The 22,507-nt window shown below is 50.1% G+C and overlaps 8 protein-coding genes across 8 annotated transcripts; 6 read left to right on the forward strand and 2 right to left on the reverse strand.

Annotated features, from left to right (window-relative positions):
- Positions 1-361: 361 nt before the first annotated feature.
- On the forward strand, positions 362-2,164 carry PC9H_002797 (uncharacterized protein; the record flags this gene model as incomplete). Its single annotated transcript, XM_036772401.1, has 6 exons — positions 362-538; positions 593-695; positions 755-951; positions 1,710-1,797; positions 1,877-1,963; positions 2,022-2,164. The coding sequence occupies 6 exons, from the start codon at positions 362-364 to the stop codon at positions 2,162-2,164; spliced, it is 795 nt and encodes a 264-aa protein (XP_036625559.1).
- Positions 2,165-3,532: 1,368 nt separating this feature from the next.
- Positions 3,533-4,131, forward strand: PC9H_002798 (uncharacterized protein; the record flags this gene model as incomplete). Its single annotated transcript, XM_036772402.1, has 2 exons — positions 3,533-3,625; positions 3,682-4,131. The coding sequence occupies 2 exons, from the start codon at positions 3,533-3,535 to the stop codon at positions 4,129-4,131; spliced, it is 543 nt and encodes a 180-aa protein (XP_036625560.1).
- A 486-nt stretch (positions 4,132-4,617) lies between these two features.
- Positions 4,618-7,391, forward strand: PC9H_002799 (uncharacterized protein; the record flags this gene model as incomplete). Its single annotated transcript, XM_036772403.1, has 5 exons — positions 4,618-4,666; positions 4,721-4,854; positions 4,963-5,343; positions 5,398-5,492; positions 5,546-7,391. 5 exons carry the CDS (start codon positions 4,618-4,620, stop codon positions 7,389-7,391), a joined length of 2,505 nt encoding a protein of 834 aa, XP_036625561.1.
- A 2,990-nt stretch (positions 7,392-10,381) lies between these two features.
- Positions 10,382-10,697, forward strand: PC9H_002800 (uncharacterized protein; the record flags this gene model as incomplete). The annotated part of the gene is made up of 2 exons (XM_036772404.1): positions 10,382-10,613; positions 10,669-10,697. The coding sequence occupies 2 exons, from the start codon at positions 10,382-10,384 to the stop codon at positions 10,695-10,697; spliced, it is 261 nt and encodes an 86-aa protein (XP_036625562.1).
- Positions 10,698-11,327: 630 nt separating this feature from the next.
- On the reverse strand, positions 11,328-11,694 carry PC9H_002801 (uncharacterized protein; the record flags this gene model as incomplete). The annotated part of the gene is made up of 2 exons (XM_036772405.1): positions 11,328-11,369; positions 11,425-11,694. 2 exons carry the CDS (start codon positions 11,692-11,694, stop codon positions 11,328-11,330), a joined length of 312 nt encoding a protein of 103 aa, XP_036625563.1.
- A 2,153-nt stretch (positions 11,695-13,847) lies between these two features.
- PC9H_002802 (uncharacterized protein) lies at positions 13,848-15,074 on the reverse strand (the record flags this gene model as incomplete). The annotated part of the gene is made up of 2 exons (XM_036772406.1): positions 13,848-14,687; positions 14,742-15,074. The coding sequence occupies 2 exons, from the start codon at positions 15,072-15,074 to the stop codon at positions 13,848-13,850; spliced, it is 1,173 nt and encodes a 390-aa protein (XP_036625564.1).
- A 2,813-nt stretch (positions 15,075-17,887) lies between these two features.
- Positions 17,888-19,174, forward strand: PC9H_002803 (uncharacterized protein; the record flags this gene model as incomplete). The annotated part of the gene is made up of 4 exons (XM_036772407.1): positions 17,888-18,059; positions 18,119-18,354; positions 18,407-18,622; positions 18,674-19,174. 4 exons carry the CDS (start codon positions 17,888-17,890, stop codon positions 19,172-19,174), a joined length of 1,125 nt encoding a protein of 374 aa, XP_036625565.1.
- A 1,210-nt stretch (positions 19,175-20,384) lies between these two features.
- PC9H_002804 (uncharacterized protein) lies at positions 20,385-21,927 on the forward strand (the record flags this gene model as incomplete). The annotated part of the gene is made up of 5 exons (XM_036772408.1): positions 20,385-20,953; positions 21,019-21,169; positions 21,225-21,475; positions 21,584-21,701; positions 21,760-21,927. The coding sequence occupies 5 exons, from the start codon at positions 20,385-20,387 to the stop codon at positions 21,925-21,927; spliced, it is 1,257 nt and encodes a 418-aa protein (XP_036625566.1).
- Positions 21,928-22,507: the final 580 nt, after the last annotated feature.

Genomic DNA, 22,507 nt, shown 5'->3' on the forward strand with positions numbered 1-22,507 from the left:
CACACAGATCCAGCGTATATCCAGAAGTACGACCTAAACTGGTACACCGACTTCTACTCGTACGCAACTGGCACCGATTGCAGGGGTAAGACTGCCGCAGAGTTCACTAATGCAGGCGGCGTTGTATATACCGTTGCCATCGACCGCGGTAGTCTGCGGCGCTCGTCAGACGGCGCGCCACGATTCTTGGGGCCTACTAGTGGATATTGTGGATATTACTTCGTCGACTGCCACCGAACGGGAAACCATGCTGGCTCTCTATGCGGATGCTGTCCTACCAAACTCGTGGGTTGGATTCGCAGAGTGGTACAACATACAATTGTCAGTGTTGCTATATAACACATCCCCGCTGCATTGCTAAATGCTTCCAGATTCCATCGACTTCCAACAAGACATGCAGATGTTCAATAACAACGGGAATTCCACGTATACGTTCAAGGCCCAATATTCGAATGGCTTCGGCTTGGATCGGTTCCAACAGCACCAGTTGCAAGACTCCGCGGGAGTTGACTTGTCTGTTGATTACAAAGATTACTACGTGAATACTGAGTTCGGGATGCTTTACGCCAATTCTCACTTGCGTTGGGTGTAGGACCACTGGGTTGATCCAGAATTCGCATATACCCAAACCTGGTGGAACCCTGGCGTCTATGAGAAGGTTGAACAGAGAAGGATGGGAGCATTGGATCGTTCGAGTGGGTCTTTTTGATGATTGATATCATTATCGATCTCATCATTGGATATCGATTTCTAGGAATACTTACGGCCGACAACATACCCATCAATGGCTTAACTCTCTCTCGTCGAGTGTTGGCAAACATACTCTCAGTTTGTGACCCCTTCGCTTCGTGGACGGGGACTTACAAAAACACATTCATAGCATCCAAATATCGTTCATCGTTCAGTGCGTTCAAATCCAATGCCTGGCGTACCACTAGCGACGACAGCACTGTGAGTTCATCCCCTTAGTTCATTCAATCCCTCATCAATCCTCATTCTGCCTGGCAGACTCATTTCCAGGTAGCGTTGGACTCGTACTCTAATGGAAGTGGTTGGTCGCGCACCCTAGATTTGACTTTTGTCCTTATAATCCGACCTTCTCAGAAAATGTACGATAGGAGTGTCCTTATACAGAATTTGGTGTCCCTGAAAACACACGCTGACGAGCTTTGACGCACCCTTCAACTTGCCTCGCGGACAGTCGGTGCCGAACTAACAGTCCCAGTGTTTTCTGAAGGGGGAGGACTATCCAGCGGTACGTCGTTACCGAGTCCCAATTGTGGACTTGCCCTATAATTGGTTGATAATTTAAGTACCTGACGGTCTGCAACGTGCCTTGCTGTCAAGTGAGTCGTGAATGTAAGTCCGTGCTTAGGAGGCGAAGCTCACAACGCGTGTTCCAGGAACAGGAAGTATTGCTCTCAGCTATGTCTGATAGTGGCCGTTAACACTAGGAAACTAGTCGCGTCGCAGGACCGCGAATCCTATCGGCGGAACAACACTGTAAACCATCCCCAATCGCACAGGCGGCCGATACAGGCATTTGCGAGTGCCACTGCTTTCCATCTCTTTCCGTAAGTGTTGACGTGCAGAGGCCGCGAACCTGACGGAGCGGAACCTTTTCTACCATGATCTACTGAATGATCGACGACAATCAGTATGATTATCTTCTTTCACAGCTGCAACTGTTGATTGTGACTAACTCTAAGACTGCCTTCCACGCCCACAATGCTGTTCGGTACTTCGGTTCCTTTTTAGGCGTCGCCGGCAGTGCCGGCAACATCCCAGCTGTCCTTGGTGAGCGTCCATCGTTCGCAGGTGTCTACATGCAAAACAATGAATGTCACTGGATACACTAAGCGCTCCTTTGCGTCAGCTCTTACCATCGGTGGGGCTGGTGTTGGTGGAATTGTAGCGTCCACGGTTTTCCGTTCCAAGGATGCCCCTGGTTATAGGCCCGGACGTGAGTTTCTACGTGTGTACCCTTGAACAAGCATCTGAAAATTGTTCTCTGACGTTAGTATGGGTCGCTATCAGCGCACAGTTCGTCATCATCCTCACTACTTGTGCCCTCACTGTGTTCTACCACTACAAGAACAAGGCTGTCCGCGAAGGCCGTGCTCCACCAATCGAGGGGCGCCCAGGATTCTATCGTATGTACTGAATAGTGTTAAGCTGATCGCCTAACCGTTTCTGCACCTCCCGGGTTACGACCCATGACTCATCTTGACCATGAATTTCATCGAATTACTACGAGTTGTAGCATACATCGATTCTTTTCTACTTTAATGACCTACATTCCAATTCTATTATTAATGTATTCTACTTATCAATATCAGCATTTACCTGCACAGGAACTCGTCGCAAGCTGGAAAGAAACTCAAGGTTTTGCGACGAGCGCCAATGGCGTTCAACCAAAGTTGTCATCCTCACGATTTATAGCGCTAACAATTTTCCCAGATGAATCGATAATGCTCACTCAGTGGTCTGAAGACCGTCTTAAGCTCACGGAGAACCTCTTTGCTTTTCGGAAACTCTGCATCTCAGTCAGACGAACATGGCTCCACCGTCATGTTCAGATCCATAGTTACGGTTCCCTCCTTCAAATCCAGACGATAGGGAGTACATGCCCCGATGGGTTCTTTGCTGATATTGGCCAGTGAGCAGCAACGCGTAGTTCTCCTTATTGAAATGTGCACGCTGATACTCGAATCCTGACTCATCGCGTTCAATGCCAGTCCGTGACCAAGTCTCAGGCGTTCTACCGCAGTCCCAGCGGTCCATCCGCCGGTAATCTGCACCCCACACGATTCTAAAGCTCGGCCTCGACGCGGAAGTTTCAACTGGTTTCATGTTGTCTCGGGCCTTGCCGAATTTTTGTGGACGACTTGTGATATACCTCCACACTTCACAAAAACTCGACATGCGTCGTATTCGTTCTATTGGTACTTGTAGCACAATAATGCATGCAGGCGTGTCTGTTTTCCAGACTCTCTCATCGTGACTTGGCTACGGACTCTTGTGATCCTTTCCGCATGGCTCGAGATAGATTGGTGAGCTGGTATAGACTCTTTTGCGTTGAGTGGAACTGACGATCAAGTCAATGACTAGGAAATATCACGACAATGGAGTAGATACCCCCGTGTCTGAGTCTACTCCGTCTACCATTCCAATCCCACGGTAAACACAATGAATGACACCAGCACAGTCGATTGGGGGTGAGCGCCCAGTGCTGCATGCTAGTGCACTTGATATCTCGCAGCGGGGGGCGATGCCCTAGAACGGTGGTATTGCGTTCTTAGAAGAATTTGCCCGCTGACTGGACGAGTCGTCCATGCTGCCACCGTGCCTGTGGTGTAGTTATCAGGCTTCCACCGTTCTACATAGGAAGCTCGAACGTTCTGAAAGCGTAGGGTACCCGCCCGCTCAGAAGGTATATAAGGGTACGGATACGCACCTACTTTCCTCAGGTTGCAATCGCATCTACTCGAAGTTCTAGCATCAGCATCGAACATCATCACTAGTCCTTACAATGAAGTTCTCCTTCGCCGTCGTTGCCTCCCTCTTCATCGCAGCTCAGGCTGTTGCTCTCCCCGCCGAGGTCAAGGAGGTCGAGGCTGCTGATGTATGTATACTCACTCAGCAAATCCATTGCGCTTTACTGACAGTCAATTTATTTAGGCCGCTCCTCGTTGCCCCAACTCCTGGAACGCCGTACCTTTGTACCGTGCCTTCAGCCGCTCGGTCACCGACCACTTCTACACAACCAACGCAGTTGAGGTTCAGAACGCCGGCGGCTACGAGACCGAGGGCAAGGCTGGCCGTGTTTTCCCCAGCCCGGCCCATTCAACTGTTCCATTCTACCGCCTCTACAACCCGTCCCGCCCCAACCACTTTTACACCACCAACCAGTTGGAAGCCAATAATGCCGCCAACACACTCGGCTACACACACGAGGGCGTTGCTGGTTACATCTTCAGCACTCAAACTTGCGGGGCCGTCCCATTGTATCGTCTGTACCACGGTGGCTCCGTCGACCACTTCTACACCACCAACTGGAACGAACGCAATAACGCCATCACGAACCTCGGCTACTCGGACGAGGGTGTTGCTGGATACATCCTCCAGTAAATGCAGATTACCCCAAAAGCCAGTAAGCGTGAATCCAGCTATCTTGCCAACAATCATTCTAATATTTTGTTGTAGAGCCAAGCACATTCATTTGGGATCACGGGTGGTAGTTCATAGTTCCTTTGTTTGATATAAATTATGCATGCCTATGAATATCAAAACTTCTGCTCCATATCCTACTAGTGCCTCTTAGTCTTGAATTTGGAAGAGCTACTGGCTTGCAAATAGTGGCTACTAGCGCCCCTATTGAGCTTCTTAGCGAGTGACAATGGTCCTTACGTAAGCACAATGGGCCATTCCAAGCGAGAGCGAACCTGCGGAGAAGTTTCCCAGAACTTGATGTTGATATTCACCAGGTCGTTCTCCTCAACCTGACTATCATCACGCTCTTTTCCTCCTCCTCCTCCTCTCCTCCTCCTCCTCGTTCTCTCTGGTATTTAACGGTCTACTATCTAACGACGCCGACGGCCCTTTACTTTGCCATCAATGGCCCAAGCCGTATATGACGAACATCCTCTTCAGATGTACCTGAACGGTGAGTCGGCCTTGCACTTGCAGCGTATTTGGCGGGTGCTCAAGGTCACGGTAGAACTCGGTGAAGCTTCCAAGTTGATGCCTGGGGGATCTGCCGACTTTCTCCCGCAAGACGACGAGTTTGACGCGCTCAGTGACGAGCATACTGCAGTACCGCGGGAGCCATCATGGATACTGGACATCTTCGAAGTGAGTTTCAACTGCACTCGCGGTCTATTACATAGGCTAGGGAGATTAGCAACAGTTCTATTCGTGATGGTCGACCCAATTTGGAGCGGAAAGCTAAATGTACTGCAGATCCTTAGCAACCTCTTCACGACGCGTTTTTCTCAGCAACCCAGTCCGTTCATCGAGCGTTTCAAGTACGATGTGATCTCCTCTTCCCTTCTATCATCATCTCTATCTGCCTCTCGCCGACCCTCTTCTCCTTGCATCCCAGGCCAGCTCAGAAGCAAGAGCCGGTCGCGTAGCTTGGACTACAATCAACCTCCTCTGCCTCAGGACGCTAACATCAAGACAAACCAATACTCGGATGTAACGACCCGATACAACCACGGACTCTTAGTGTTGGCAGTGGCGGCGTTCGGTGCGGGGTTCTACTTGTTGTCGGCGTTGGTGTTTGGGGCTGCTTACATACAAGCAACCTCGGAGGGGACACAGAGACACGACATGGCACCAGTGAGTATTCAGTCTGCCGTCCTAGCTCAGACAGGTCTAAGTCGCCAAACCAAGACCATGCAAAGTCTGGAAGAGCTCATTAGCGCCAGCGATGTATGGGATTCCGTTATCCATGATGCAATCCACCAGCTCGAGAATGAAGAACGAAGGTAAGAACCCTTGAAACTTCTCTTGGTTTTTGCGTCCTGAAAATCACGCCCAGTGTATTCTATGGCCCAACTACGCCGTCCTCTCCTTTATCACACCTCCGCGTTGCCCTCAACTCCTCGTTACATACTACCCAATCCCAATGCGACAATATACGACAACTTTTATCCGCGTTAACCTCGCCCTCGGAGTTACCTCAACTTTCCGAGATGTACGCTCCCCCCTCACCGACCAAGACTTCATACGACCTCGAACCTTCTAGCCCGCGTCCCCTCTCCCTCTCAACATCCCAGTCACCATCAAGGCAGCGTACAGTAGCCGGCGGTTACAATAAGCGATCCACGTGGAACGGTTCTTACGCTTCCTTGGCAGTAGCTGGAAGCCCGCCTATGCCCTCACGACGTCGAGAGAAACGGAGATCTGATTTGTCAACCCTTCTCAAGTCATCGCTCTCTTCAACCAAGAGCTTCAGTGCGCCTACTACACCTTCAACTTCTGGTGCTACTCTTGCAGGTGTTAAGGAGGAGGACTCGGATGCTGAAGCTGAGAATGAGGCTTCGAGTAGTTACATACCATTCGGTGTTGCCGCTCTTGATCTGCGGCGGAAACGACAATCCGCTGGCATGGAAGCTCTGGGCTTGTCGTCTAAACGCTCATCGCCCTCAATCATGGCATCAGGGTCTCATTTCACCTCCCCTCACACCAACCGCCACCCCCTTTCCATCTCCGCCCTCAATCTCGCCCTTCAAGCCGCACTATCATCTAAGCGATATACATGTTCTTATCTCTTGGCTCTACGTTTCTTGGATGAAGAAGACGAAGCCTATTGGGAGAATGTACGCTCTGTGATGGGTCTGCTGGCATCTACCTTTGCCGATGCGTCCGCCCGGTTGTCAGAGTCCCTGGATGAAGCAGAGGCACGCCGAGTCAAAGACCAGACACCAACTCCTGAGACCCAGTCACGACGGACTAGTTACAATCCTGAAGATATATTGTCTGAAGGTCTATACAAATCTTCCGTGTCGTCGAGTACTGGTCCAAGTACCCCGACGTTCGCTCCTATGCCGAGTCAGCTATCGAGATTTGCACTTCACGTTGAAGCTATCTCCACCGCTTTAACTGACGCTCGCGAATATCTTTTGCAAACGGTTACTACACTTCGGGAAGCGCCTCCTAATACCCAAGTTCCCCATCCGTCGCCTGACGATCCACAAGGTCTTGCTGGCCTTGCTTCTCTTCAATCATACGAACGACTTCGCAGGGAGCTCGGCCTAGCGCTTCGCGAATGCGAAAGAGGTCGAGAGCGTTTGCTTGACATTGTTTCCCCTCACAAGCGCGCAGAGGATCAGGAAGAACTTCCAGCCCTCGGTCAAGATCACGGTAGTGATTCTGATAAGGCTGAATCCTCTTTTCAGGTCGATGACGAAACCCATGTTATGTCCCTTGACCTGGCCATCCTGTCCCCTGACAATGGGGAGCCAGAACCCACAGGTATGGACGATGCAACTGCTCATCTGCTGTTGTCGACGTCTGCGCAACATCTCCCTCCGATTGGGGCCGAAGAGGTATTCGAGAGTGACAGCGGCAGCATGCCCGTGTTTACTCGAGATCGGCCCAAGCTCTCCCGCGAGGAACGAATTAAACTCATGAAAGAGAAGAGGGAAAGCAGTGGTGGGAAGCTTGGAGTCGGTCTAGCCATGAGCGTCGATAGTGACGAAAGCGGCGTGGAAAAATGGGGTCCTACCGGCGATGTTGTACAGGAACTCAAGGATGTGATCTGGAAGGTTGGCGAGAAACGACGTAAAATGGTGGCGCCCGAAACTACCGAGGCCCTGTCGCCACAACCACCACCCGCTACATCAATACCCATGCACACCGAGTTCGAAATCGAATCTTCATGATGTGTTCTGGCCGTTACCCCTTTCTCTTCTTGTGGATACATATACTTACTCCTAGAGGTACATTAACTTTTTCTAAAACCGTGGTTTACGCCAAGCGACAGGCGAGTGGTCGTCATCATTATTGCTATCTTACCTTCCTTTCCCAGTACCAGTTGATGTCATGCTTTCAACGCACGCGATTATTTATTGGTGTCAGTGATCAATGTTAAGCCCAGGCTTTCAAACCTCAGTAACGATCTTGATAAACGCCTAATTGAGCAAGTCCATCTGGGCAACGAGCTGTGGTGTCTTTTCTTTCTCCGTGTGTTACCGAAGCCGATGATTCTCACCGTAGGCGTTCTTGCCCTTCCATCGAGTTGTTCGGACAAATGTCGGAGCAAGTTTGTTGATGAAACATTCCAGCTTTGTGCGCGCCGTCGACATGGTCCGATGATGCATCTTAGCATCATGGTTGGGGTTACCCATCAAGGCCTAAGGACATCAACCTCCGTCAGCCATTTGTCATATCCTCACTGGTCACCGGCAGGCAAACTTGACCACTTCCACGGAGAAGCACCGTGCCGTGCGTGTTTTTAAGACCGCTTTATGGATCGAATAATCTTCTCGCATCAGGCTAGAGCAGACCCCGAATAGTCGGAATTTCGCGTCTACTGGGAGTGCAGTACACATTCCACATATCCATCACCATCTCGCGACAGATGTTTGCGCTGATATCAAGGTCGATTAGTTCGTTCAACCGGGATACAGCTTATCCCTGGGATGCAACTCTAGACCTCCGAACCTTCAGATACGTTGCGGTGCCGCAAATTCGGCTAGGTCTCGTCGGGGGTATTCATGGCCAAAGTCGAACCTGTTCACATCGCATGTTATACTAGGGCGGCGATTATCTGTAGGGATTTTAATAATGAACTGTGGGTATCGAGCGTGGCTCGGCTCGATAAATGGGAAAGTGGAGGGCAACCTGAAACAAGTGCGAAGTGCTCCCCACCCCAAATCCACCCCAGGCTTGAAAGACGATCATGAATAAGACATATGTGGGCACAGCCGAGCCCGTCGTTCAAGGGATAGAGTCGTTCCTGGGTCAAGGTCCCCGTTAAGTTATGCCCGGGAGTCAGCATCCCCAGACTACTGTGATTACAAGGATGCCTAACGTACACTGGCATCCTTGTTATAGGCGTAGAGAGTCCGATTTTTGCGTATAAAAGGCGAGTAAACCTGCGCGTACTGCAATCCAACTTACTCATACTAGATTTCCTGCTTACCCAGTGTTCAGTATGCAATTTAAACTCGCTTCGATGCTTGCACTTGTAAGCATCGCCACCCTCACAATGGCTCAAGATTGCAGCGGGGCACCATGGACTCTCAATGCGCCGTGTAGCTCTACGGTCGGGGGGACTTCCCTATGTAGCTACCTGTGTAGTCATGGCTGTCCGGGTCAGCAATCTACTGGCTGTGTCGATATAACTCGTACGTTGGGCTACTAGCCTTGTAACGTCGTTGCTGATTGTCCCGAATACTTACAGCTCCCTCCTCCACCACGGTTCCCCAGTCTGAGTGTACTTGCTCAGGACCAATTTAGTGTGAGAGATCCCGCCGCACACGTTCTCTCTCATGTCGTTCTGTTAGTCTCTTCCCCGTGCTGGTGAAGATTTGAATCCTACTCACGATCTCCATCGTTCTTAGAAACCCACGCCACTAGGTACACAGAAGCTCTTGGAATACATGAACAATTTTCAGTCTTCTCCGCTTTTGCTTTCACTTGCTGTTGGTCGATGCATGCTATGATAGGTCAGTATCTATAAGTAAGGGTTCTAATGGAGCAGTACATCGGGCTCGATTGCAGCTGAGTACATGGCCTTTCGGCCCAAAGTTCCCTATCAGCGCTGAGCGTCGGCTTCGACCAGCAAGAACGTCGTTTATTTTGGGTAGGTGTGAGCACATCTATATATGCTACTACATTCCCCACCGACTCCCATCTGATCAGCCATCCTTGTTCAAACGCGAACCCCCGTCAGACCCATCGTGGAAACTGATACTTCTGCCTGCAAATCATGCCCTGCGTTTGACCTTGCCACGACAACCCCAATTATGTGACCTAAACGATCATCGTCGACGCGAATTCATAGCGACACCCAAGTTAAGGGTGCTCGTTGCGCTATATCCTGACTTATATGTATACCGATAGGTTATGTATCAGCACTTTACATTTGATCGGACACCTTCCGCATCTTTCCAGCCGATCTTCCTCGTTTATGTGGCTTCTAAGGGACTTCTCCGAGTATTCCCTCGTTCATATATTTCCCGCTCCATCTTCTTCTCACAATTTCTTCTTAGGAATACGTCATTCGAGGGGGGAAATCAGTTTAGACCAGCTCTTTGCTTTCATCCATCATCCACTCCCGAATAGAGTTGAACAGCAATCTGATACTCTGCTGAGTATTATATCGGGAGTTCGGCGCATTGTTTCTGGACGTTGGCCACCTAAAGCGAGTCGCCTATCGCAGTTGTTGCCAGTCGGCTCCCCCACGAACGTCCCACGAACTACTGGTCATGTAGTTGGATGTCCATTCAGCTTGTGACGTTCCAATACTGACAACAGTGCAATATTCTTCGGTGAGCATCCTCCCACGTGTTTGGACACACCGATTTCGCATGGACACAAGAAGGGTGACACGAATGATAATCTCATCTACTCCAACGTTCACAGGAGGTCAACGGACTATGGCAAAAATATGTGCTTTCACAGGGCTCCAGCGAGGAAGGCTGAAATTCTTCCGTTTCTTTCTCCGGTCCGTCGCCTTCTCTCCACCCATGTACTACCCGGTTGTGCTGATTAACCAATCTACAATGTCATGGCGGCTCTACAGTAGTACCGCCATAGTACTGGGCTGCACTGGTGCTATACCGGCTCTATAAAGCCTGTGGGCTAGGGACAACAATCTCCAGCGAGTCAGCACCCACTTTCAACCAAAGCCCACCTTCAGAGCAACATGCAACTTTCATACGTCTTCGCCTCTCTCGTCCTCGCTGCCTCTGCATATGCCCAAGCGAGTGTGTGCGCTGCAGGCATCAGCCAGGCAGATTCCACGTTGGCAGGTATTGCAGGTTTCGTAGCTTTCGTTGAGGGCCTCCCTGCCGTCAGCGGACTCAGCGATGCCGGTAGCATCACAGTGCCTGCTGTGCCAACCAGCGTCTGCGAATTAACGGGTGGCACTGGCACTGGTCAGTCCTGATTTTCCGCAGTAAAAAGGATCTAATCGCTTCCTTCATATTATAGATGGAGCCTGCGCTTGCCCCGAGGCGTGAATATGTCTAACAGCAATCAACCCAACCAGATATAGTACGTGTAGGCCTTGTCAACTGCTTTCTAGATAATTCTAACTGACCCTTGGTCTACATCATCAGACCGAGATTTCCCAATATGATTCCAAGAATAAATGGTACATTTGTTGGTTCGTGGCTCAAAGTTGGAGTATGAATATAAATTGTCGACTTGGATATGTATTTGTCGATGAGATAGGTCTCTGAGTACACGGCGAGAGCACAGGTAGCCACTACAGTTTTGAAATATGGTCAAAACTAATCTTCGCAGCAATGATAAAACCCTGCATCCAGGGAGTATTCCGTCCAACGCGCTGTCAGTTGCTGTTTCAACGGAGAAGTAAGTCAAGGTGATGCTCGCGGAGATTCAAATAATTCCACCGTCTTGGCACTCGCCGGCATGAAGGAACAGGAATGAACAGACACGCAAGAACATCTCCCATTGCATAGTAATCATACAAACTCGACAAGATCACAGAATTTATATATGGGTTTATTTCGATTTTCGTATATCACCTTGTCGACGAATTGGAACCGGACCGGGAAGCCCATGGCTGCTTCTAAGAGAGATCGTTAGTGTTTATCCAACGGATGCGGTGGAGCTGAAAATCTCATTTACAAGTAAGTCCATTTAGGCAGAGCAAGAGCAGGCTCCATCTGTCAAAGTGAATCAGTTGTTGAACATGAATTTGTTACGCTTCCACTTACTAACTGCGATTCCTCCACTCAACTCGCAGAGGTTGTTGGGAACCTTCATGGCGTTGAGGGTGCCCAACAAGCCACCAAGGTTCAAGCCGGGGAGGAGCGTGCCAATCAAGGGCAAGCCGTTCAGAATGCCAAGGATACCAGTGAGCTGGCTGATAATGTCGAGGATGCCGCCGAGGCCTGGGTTCGTAGCGGTTGCGTCAAACCCGCAAACAGTCGTTTCTGCGAAGACGGCAGCAGCGAGGACGATGGGAGCGAAGAGGGCGGTGAAGCGCATGTTTACTGAGTATGACTGATATATGAGCTCGGTTTGCTTCAACTGGTAAGTTGCTGAGGATACTTCGACTGCTATCCTTGCTTTTATACGTAGAGGACCACAGTATTCTTTGTATCCGGCGCGGCGTTATGGGAAAGGAAGAAGAGGTACTTGCGTAAGTTTCGCAACTCGCTGTCAAGCGTGGTTTTCCCGGATGATTCTTGACCCCACTCATAAGGCGACAAGTCGAGAGTAGACGTGAAGGTTTCTGGTTCTACCGACGCTTCTGATGTTACAGATAGGGAGTTGGACCAATGGGAGCAAGTAGACCAGCAGTGTCCGTACCAGGTATTTCCAGAGGCTTCAAATCGGATCACAGGAGATGACAATGGCCGTGACAATGCCATGCGTCCTCAATGCAGGTTTCTCAGTCAAAGTGATTCGGCCAACGAGGACAACGAGTTCTTGATGTTTCTTCGAAGATGCGGCTTTCGGCTTCACGTAAATCAAGAGAACTAGGACCAGTCCATCGTGCTGAAAGCATGAATGATGAAGCACTAGTACACGCATCCCGCCAGAGGTAGAGGTTTATTGAGGAGGCCAGTGTTTAGTCGGCTAGCTAGTCAAGGCACAGTGATCGCGGAGAACTCTGTGTTCTTAGTGTTCAGTCATCAGAAGCGAGAACTATAGAACCGATGATAGTAATTTGTTCCTGATTCGATACCGCAGTGTGGTCAACGTTGTATTTTGAGCAGCGTTGATCGTACAATGACAGGGGGATGTCGTAAGATCGGAGCGTGACTAACCCACCTAACGCTTCGCGGAGACAGTCGCACCGAGTATCATTTGAGGCATCCGCGGCCAGCTTGTACCTCGCGCCCTGGGACGAGCAACACATTTTAATGTAGGGTCCTGTAACTGATAGAGAAGCGCTAATCTTCCTGAAAGCCTTCATTAAGAACGTAGACCGGTTGATGAGTTCTACATGATCGCCTTCGGATACGGGAGCTTCGATCTAAGGGAAAACAAAACGGGTGAAGTCATGTTGTTTGTTGCAGAGCACCCACAAGGTTTCGGAACACGGTTGGAGCATGGAAGAAAGGCAATCGCTGGAGGCAGGCGATGTCATAACCGTGGAAGTCTCTGGGAGAGCTATTCTACCAGTGATTTTGAGGAGAGTTTCCCGACGTCGCTAATTAATCAATCGTTCGGGTTCACATGGGTGACATGCCTCCTAGGGAGACAGCTGCCGTTTGCCACGTCGAGAGGAGTAGTCGCCAGAGTAAAGCTTGCAGGCCGCCAGCCGCACAGTGTGCAGTTATCGAAGAGCCCAGAGGTTAAGTCTACGCCATGGGGTGAAAGTGAATCGTCAAGGTTGCCCGACACACTGCCCGGTACCAGCTGGAGACGAGTGAGAACAAGAACCAAAGCTTGTGAACTATTTCATTTCTGTAGCTGCAATGTGGCTGACATGATATTTTCAAAATCATGTCTAGAGCACCTGGGCGCGTCGCGACTCCGCGGAGACAGAAAACATACGTAAGCCCACACAGCCAGCTTGCACCGCGTATCGTATATGGGTAAATGGCTGAGAAAGTACGGGATTGTCTTCTTGTATCCACCGCGAGGTTGCACTCACGCCCTGCCAGGGTATCAAATCCATGTCGGAAATGCGTGACGATGCAGCGTGCAGGAGGGTAATTTCGGAGTGTTTTCTGGTCCCAATTTGGCATGTAGAAGAGATAATTGCACAGCCCACCGTAAATTACGCGAGCGTTCCGGGGTGAATGCGAGTCGAAAGGACCTCATTGGTCCAGATGGCTCGCAACGGCAAAGCGCGGCCAAACTTCTTCCGGTTGGAGAGCATCCACGTATTGTCCAAGAGTACACGTCCGGAAGTCCAAGCTCAACAGCTTTGAGAAGCTTGCGCGGAGAGGCAGGCAGCAGTGAAATAACAGCACCGAAGGCTTCGTGCTTGAAGGAAGGAGGAGTTCAACCTAGTTGATGTTCAACCGAATAGAAGACCGCGACTGGATCCGGACAGACGCCTAAATATGATACCACGTGGACTCGCTGAGATTGAAAGCCTTGGGATCAGCCGGTGGAAACTCCTGTCAGAGTCCAGGCTCCTAGAACCAGCCACTCGTACGATTTTTTCAAGCACGTGACGCGCGCTAAGGCGCGATGTAAACAAGTACATCGTCAAGCGAGCTTGAAACTCTCGACAGAGCGGCTGGCAAAATATGTCGCCGAGACCTCCGAATCTCTTCCCATGCCCTTTGCCGAGAACCTGAGTCACTTGTGACAGCTATGCCTCGGCAGACTACGGCAGACAGTTTATGTCCTTGTTGGGATAAATCACGCGTTGTTAGCATATGCCTCCTAGCCTCTCCTAGCTCTATTAGGGTACTTCTGCTGGCGAGCCGACGAAACCGTTCCAACTCTTCTCGACGGTAGTCTTGTGTCATCGTCGAGTGGAAGTGTTTCACTCGGCTCTTATTGATGGTACTGAGCCGCTTTCGCAGGGCATCCCGCGCCGCCTCTGCTTCTTTCATATTATCGAAGAAAACAATGAACTTCTCGGGTGCGTCATTGCAATACGGTTTGCCTGGCAAGAGGAACTCAAGGTCCCTGTAGCTGTTGGCAGCATAGACTAACGGTCGCACTAGTAGAGCGACTTCTGGCCGGTCATTCGATTGCAATATGTATCGTGTTTCGTCGTCTCGAAGCCGGAGTATGCTCGCAATATCTGCAAGGATGGATTTTGGCAACGTAGCAGACGCAACATAGAACGGAATCTTCTCGACTGATCGAATCGTGTGTCGGAGAGCACCCAGGCGAGAATAATCTTTCCGGAACCTCCCCCATTCACTAATACAATGTCCCTCATCGAAGACGATGTGTAGTATCAACGACGCGAATTTCGGATCCTCAAGAAGCACCGTAGCCTCGTCACTGCCCATTAAGATCTCGGGGTTGATGATGACGACGTCGAAGTGATGGGTCTTGATGTCCTGTCCATCGTGGCACATCTTAGTAAAGAAAATAGTAAGTAATAAATCCCTCACCTTCCATAATGAAGCTGAATTGTTCTCGCTATTGACTGCCACAGCTCGGATATGAGCTAATGCCAGCTCGTTCACATTCTGCTGGCCTAGCAAGTTCAACGGAGTAACGACGATCATAATCTTCTTCAATCCATCCGCCTGCGCCATGATCAGAGGAATCCAGAAGGACAGAGTCTTTCCAGACCCTGTTGGTGCGCAGGCAACGACGTCTTTCCGGTCACAGTAGATGGCCATTGCTACTTGGATTTGAAACAAGCATGCCCGCTTGTTAAAGTACCTCGACGTGAGCTCGCGTACGGCTTCGATACTCCAGACGCGTCGCGAGTCGGACATGTACCATATAATTTAATTAATTTCGGTCTCAGTAAAATTACTACTTCAGGTTTTATTGATTGTGGGAAGTTTAATTAAATAAGCAAATAAGCATCAACTGATGTCACTCCAGACGAGAGGCATGGGAAGAGATTCGGAGGTCTCGGCGACATATTTTGCCAGCCGCTCTGTCGAGAGTTTCAAGCTCGCTTGACGATGTACTTGTTTACATCGCGCCTTAGCGCGCGTCACGTGCTTGAAAAAATCGTACGAGTGGCTGGTTCTAGGAGCCTGGTCAGAGTCCTGAAGCTTTGAGGTTCGACCACTTTCCTACTGCCCACTTAACTAGCATACTGATAGGCGAGGAGCTCGATACACCCTCTTCAACAGTGGAGGAGCCGCCGCTGTCAACGAAAGTCTTGCAGTCACCCGATCTCCTTTGCCTTCAATCCTTAGCGCTGGGACGTACTGGCGACTGGAGTTAAGTTTCTGTGGGCCGTGGCATTCACCTTAGTTAAAAGATCGAGGCTAACGCGGCGCGTGCGCTTACATGATTGTACAGGCCGTAGCCCACCCCTAAGCTATGGCCTTCTGATGCTGGCGACTTCGTCGTATACGCCGCCGACGTCTCCAGCTTCTTCATAGAATGCGCACGACTTCCATACTCCCCCCACAAATGAACCCAGGAGGTTCGATGCTCCAAGCATGACGCTTTCTCTGGGGGAATCACACCATTCGAGCGTTCCCCAGGGGTCACCCGGACTGTCTCTCCGGTACTGTCTCTAATAGAGATACATGTTCGCGAAAGGGTGGTACACATACGCCTAACTTGGGTTGAGACTTGAATAGCCTCGACTTCTAGTTGAAGTTTAAGAGACCGTTTCATGGATCAAAGCCTCATCTACCCATCATCTATCGTCGTTTCTGACGAGTGGTGGGCTTCGAGTCGATTATCACTATCAGGCGATATGGGCTTCGGGCGTCCCTGATATTGGCAGCATCGTTAAGTATAAGTAGGGCACGATTGGATGTCTCTCTTCAGCCTGACCTGGTCCTTTCGAAGTATCCCTCGACTACCCCAATGTTTCTCGCATCTCTAGTAACACTCGCTACTCTCTGTGTGTCTTACGCACAAGCAGATGCCGGGCCTGTTGCATGCAGCCTGGCCGAGACCCCAAATATCCCTGTTCCCGTTCCGACGGCCGTTTTACTGGCGGCCTTGCCTTGCGTCCCCACCGCCCTCCCCGCCCTCCCTTCCCTCGGCATAGTCAACATCCAACAGACCGCATGCGCTACTGGTCAGGTTGACTGCAAATACGAGTGTAGTGGCGGTGAGTAATAGATTGTGTATTCATGTTCCTTCCGTTGATGGTCTTTGGGTTGGTAGCTAAGCCTAGCGCGCTCCATGCTTGCTTCAGTGCTTCAGGTCTTTCAGGTCTGCCTAGGGTTTGATTGAATAGTACGTTCCGTAGAACTTGCTCTCTGCGGACCATGCATTGACTTTCTCCTCCGGCCCGCAGCATACGGACGAATCCCGAGTTTCAGAAGTTGAACCAAGTACTTTTGGACATTTAAGTGTTACCCCTGAAGATGCCGCTTCGACGACATGTACTCCCTCCAATAACAGTTGTGTAGTTTGTTTCAAATTTCACACGGTTTGTTTCAGTTACTCGACTTCGGATAACGGATAATACAGTTTGGCAACCCTGTTTCTCGAAGAAACCCCTTCAAATAACCTTCTTCAAAGTACGTAGAAACTCGGGTGTCTTGTTCGGCGGGACCTTATTCATTCCGGCCGGTGGGGGAAGCGGAGACCGCCCATCTGTGATCGAAGTAGAGAGCGTACAAACAGTAACGCCGAACAGTAACTCATCCCAGAGCAAAGGACGGGGTAGGCGGCCTATCTACCAGCCCAGTGAATCCCTGCTGGAACCGTTTGTACGGGGAGTAACTGACTCACTGAATGTGCCACGCCTGGCACCGTCCCATCTACTTCCATCCTGTTTCACATCTCTCAAAGAGCAGCGAGTGGCGTTAAGTGCTTATGAGTGCCATTATGAATCAGTTAAAGACGGGCTTCGATAGGGTACGTGGTGTCGTTGTTATCCATCGACTTCACGTTCAACAAGGTTCATCAAAAGGTCAGGCTTTTACGTCGTCCAGGCACATGGCATAAGCTCAACCACGAGTTGCGCTCCTGATCGTTCCCATCCGTTTATAGGAAGCTCATTGCCTTGTGGAGATGATACGCTTCAAAGTTTGAAACCACTCGATTACGATCGCACTTTGATCAGGTTGGTATACCGGGCGTGTCAGGAGAGGGCAGCGCCCAGCCTTGACGCGCTCAGTCCGCTTCAACCCAATTCGAACGTGCAATGGTGGCAGGCGGGATTGGGCTCCATTTCAACAGTCAAGGTAGGTTAATTCCTGACAGCGGCGACAATTTGATGAATCACCGCACTTGAATGATTGTGATGATGGAGAGCCAGAGTTGATGAAGAGTTCAACTCATCGCCGGTGTTGGCTCAACCACAATGGATTGGAAGTTGTATTGCCCTTCGAGTCTGTTCGTGATTTTTTGGGCTTGGAAAAACCTGATGGCCAGGTACGCGATACGCATGATGAAAGAAAGCACGGACTCGGACACGGTCACCATGTGGCAACCAGACAGCAAAAAGGAACTGTGATCTTGCAGTCCAATTTCCCACGCTCCGTTTCCTCCCCTCCTCATCTGCTCCTCCTCGTCCTCCTCATCCAGGAGACATTACATTCGTTTAGACTCACATTCTTTTTGAAATTTACGCCTTAGCGGGACCATATGCTAGCCTAGTGCAATGGCGTATCATCAAGATTTCACCAAGAAGCGTGCCTCGCACAATCGCCTTCTAGCTCGACAAGAATCTAGCACCCCCGCTCTCCCAGTGAGCAGCTCGCCGCCAACTAATCCCCCTGAAGAACCTTCTCCGACCCCGACGCCGCCGGCACCTGCGCCTCCCCCACCAAGCTGTAAGTAACGTCGAATTGTATCTGATGTTCGTATGACTGGCTTACACATCCCTTAACAGCTATACCCCCGTCTTCTCGCGTCACCCCTACCCCCACACCCCCAGCAAACAATAACAACAACAACCAGGAATCTTCCAGAGCCAGACCATCTTCTACCACCACTCCAAATGTGACTACACCCTCAACGACTGCGACGTCCGCATCAACGACGACTTCCTCCAGCAGCGTCGAGACCACCGAATCCAGCAGCAGCAGCGTTTCTTCTACCACGGTCAGCTCTTCGACCACTGGCATTGTGCGTAGTCTGTTTATACAATCCTACATATTCCTAATATCAATCCTCACAGACGACATTGCCTCTTGCTTCGCCAGCTACCCGCCAGACAAGCAGCTTCAGTACTCTTCCGCGAACCACCTTTGTGAACACCGCTAGTATTTCCAGTGCGACTTCTTCCGTCACCCCAGAAGCTTCGGGTGCCCTCAATACTGGTGCGATTGTCGGAGGCATTGCAGGAGGCCTCGTTGGTATAGGCCTGCTTGTTGTTTTGGTCATGTTCCTTATGGTCAGTAATCTTCTCGCCTTTGTTATGAGGATGTGCTGACGCTCGGTGCAGCGACGTTTACGCAGGCGATCTTATGACGACGATCAATTCGATTCGGTCACTTTCCGCCGCTCTGCTGTTCTTCTTGATGACGGCGCTTCCAAGGGCGACAACTACGACACCTTCAATCCTCGCCCGCCCAGCATGATCCAGCGTAAACTCGACAATCAGAACGTTGCCCCATCCCCTGTTCCTCAAGGCACTTACGCAAACTACGACAATTACGGGTATGGCGCACAAGATTACGCTCAGCAGGGACAAGGATACAATGGCGGGTATAACAACGGCTACAACAACGGCTACACGCAGAACTATGCCAATAATGTGTCTGATCATGGCCATAGCGGTTATACGCCTCCCCATCCCTATGCTCAAGATCCAGTCCCCTCGAGTAACCCCTACAACGGTGGCTTGGCTGTTCCTGCAGCTCGCGCTACCACTCGTACTGGCGCTCCCCGAGATTCCAGGGTGATATCCAGAGTTGACGACGAAGATGTATACGGAGGCATTTGATCCAACCCTCCGAAAATGGCTTGACGACCTCAAATTTACACAGCGGCACCTTCCAATCTGAATTATCCCCCCTTCCCCCTGGCATATCACCCTGTGTACGCGCTTATCCCCATTTCCGCTGGCAACATTTCTATATACCAAACCATGTCACTTGATGTGTTGTTGTCTTCGCCTCGACTGCGTTTAGTGTACATATTATCCTTCGTACATATGCGTATATACGTTCGCTCTTGTTTGAGCGTATTGTGCTGTTTACGGTTAGTACGTACTCCCTTCTCGCAGGAATCGAGACGGGTCATGTGTGCCTATTTACACTCAGTGATACAGTAGTACTATTCTCATGATTTATCTACTATTTAAAACCAGAGGCCACTCAATATGCTTGAGCGGGTGAGCCAGTTGGCCATGTCAATGTCATTGTCAGAGTGTCAGAAAATGTTCGTTGGGTCCTCACGTGCTCGCGTGAGAATCGATCAATTTACCGCTAAGTATGACAGTAGCTAACGTTTCAACCGCTTTAGCACAACCGATCCTTGCTTTTATTTCAAATAACTGCTGTTGTGCTAGGGAAGCTGTTTTGTCTAGTAAACAGGTATGCGCCTTCTCCAACCACTGCATCGAGGGGTAACTTCATTACTGACCTTTCTTGATGTGATCTCTATGTATGGCATTGTACATTTGCCTATAAGGTGCGGTGTATTGTTTCAGCGTTTATGCACGCAAATACGGAGGAAATAGAGGATAGTGTGGCTGAGGATTTGATGGCCGTTGAAGACTGGCTAGAGTGGAGAACGTACTGTTTCAAGAATCGCCTTTTCTGTCAGTGCTGCCCGACAGTCACGACTCAGAGTGAGCGTAGTTTATCTTCTATGGTGCGTCCTTCGAATGGACCGGATGCTGTATACTGATCTGAGTGTAGCGAGACTTGGAGACTGCGCACTAAATGTTTACTTGGCTGTATATGCATGAATGTCTGCGATTCATTTCGTGACGGGTCCATGGCGGCTGATGCATATGTTATTTTATGTGGTGATAGGATACGCTGCGCATCCATTTCGTCCGGATTCCTCGGGTTCTATCATGGAAAACATAGCAAAATTCGACCTATCCGGTCTAATCCTCTTTATCGATGCGCTCTGCCATTAAGTGGCTGCACCGCTACCTCGATCGGTCTGCGTCTATTCATGGAGTGGCGGCTAGGACCAGTATCATGGCTCAGGCTAAAAGGACCTCCCTTACAAAACTGTCCCCATCACCTTCGCTTTCTCCACCAGTCGCAGACGGTATGGCCTCTTTCATCAATATGGGCGATGTTGTCGCCATAATCTCACTAGCCACTAAAGCTACGAGAGTTATACGCGACAGCCGTTACGCACCTGCGGAATACCAAGAACTACAGAAAGAGCTCGCCTCGCTTCGCATACTTTTCTCCAACGTCGAGCGCGTTGCGTTAGCCAGTGAAGCTGAAAACGATCTCCCCATAGTCCCCCAACGACTACTGGATTCTTCCTCTATCGATAGCGTCTGTCAACTCGCTCCACCATTTTCCTCGGATATCCAAGAGGTCATACAACGATGCTTCGACCTACTAACGTCATTCACCAAGAAAACGGAGGAATACAACAAATATCTCTCTGAATCCTCCACGGGGAATCGTTTCGTTTCTATCTGGAAGCGATTATGCTGGGCAGCTCTCAAAAGAAAGCAAGTCGCGAAGCTGAAGGCCGAGCTGTCTCACCAGAGACAGTCTCTTGGCATGTTGCTTTCGTCGATTCTACTGTAAGCGCCCGGAAATTAGCCATAGCTATATGTGCTCCACTTATAACCGCATTATCCCATTATAGGGTATCAACAGGTCGCATTGAAGACATCATGATCCGCAGATTTACGCAGCTGGAGGATATCCACAAGCTCCTCAGCGGGCCAACCGTATGGCTGGTAGACGCTTCTCTACATCGCATGCGCTTCCCGTTCGGGATTTTCTCCACCTGGGAGGTAAGTAACCTCGTTCTGTGGTTCTTTTCATTTAGCTAAATTTGATCACCCGCAGTCGTTCCGCTTCGCTTTGAAAACTCATCTAAGGCACGGGGCGGGGGGTGCTCTTATCGCTCGCGGCGCGTTCGAGCTGGTACATGAAGAAACGCATGCCATCGTCAGCGAAACCACTTGGCACGACCTCATCAAACCGGAGGCTACCATCTGCGTAAACATAATACTGTGCACCAAACGTTCCGAACGGGTCTGCCCAAGCTGTCAACAACCCTGCGACTCCTCCGGAAATGATATTGGTGCCCCAACACGGTGAGTATGACCAAAATAGTATATCTCATTGATCACAATGCCACCATGCTTATGTCTTGCTCCTTGGCTTGATAGCTGTAATTGCGGTACAATAATCCGTGTATCTAGCCAGCAGATACAAGCTGTGAGCGGCACCGAAGATATCGAGCAGATCGACGTCGAATCGGACGACGCAGAGTTGCGGCAGGAGTTCAAGCTTCTGCGCAGGTTCCACATCGTTCAGTCGGTGAGTTTTCCAGACAACACGGTGCCGCCCGTGTGCTGAATCTCGCGTAACAGAAAAGAAGCAAGCCAGCGTGCGGCATGAGGTATTTTTCGGAATCATCGATCTTGGCTCTCACAAACTAATTTTAACCCCACCTCTTCAAGGCAAAAAGGTGACAGTGGGCGGCAGCTTCGCCAAGCCTCAGAGTACGTTTGATCTCTTTCTCCCGTCTTTTTTCATACGCTGAACATGGACTAGGGTTGTTTTGACCATCCCATCCAAACACAGTTGGATGGTATCTTCGGAAATCCGGCACCGAAGGTGCAGTGTCCGCAAATAAACCATCATTGAGTTTAGAAAAAAAAAAACCTGCCCCCTTGTGGGCTCTCCTCACCCACTCAGTCTCCAGCCCCCACTGTATGTCTAGTCATAGTATAATATCGCGTTGATACTAGCACGAAATTCGGCCACTGTAGCTTTACGCTCATTCAGGTTCTCATTGTGTAGTTGGTATAATCTTGACAAGGGTTAACGTTAACCTACCCGATTCTACGTATAAGCAAAAAGCCAAAAGACACCCTTTGAAAAACTAGGGTATTATATGATCGACATACCCACTAGCCGCGGTGTATGAAAAGGTATATGCCGCGCATCGAAACAAGATATGTACTGAAGCGGGATAGGGGCGATTGAGTATTGGGAAGAAGAAAAAGGAATAATAACAATAAAGATAGCCTCGTATACATCCGTCAAAAGGCGCGGGGGCATAGAAAGCGGCATGTAAGAAGTACAACATAAACTTGGCCAGCTTGCCACCTACGCATCCA

Source organism: Pleurotus ostreatus, assembly GCF_014466165.1.
Source record: "Pleurotus ostreatus strain PC9 chromosome Unknown scaffold_16, whole genome shotgun sequence".
Taxonomy (NCBI): domain Eukaryota; kingdom Fungi; phylum Basidiomycota; class Agaricomycetes; order Agaricales; family Pleurotaceae; genus Pleurotus; species Pleurotus ostreatus.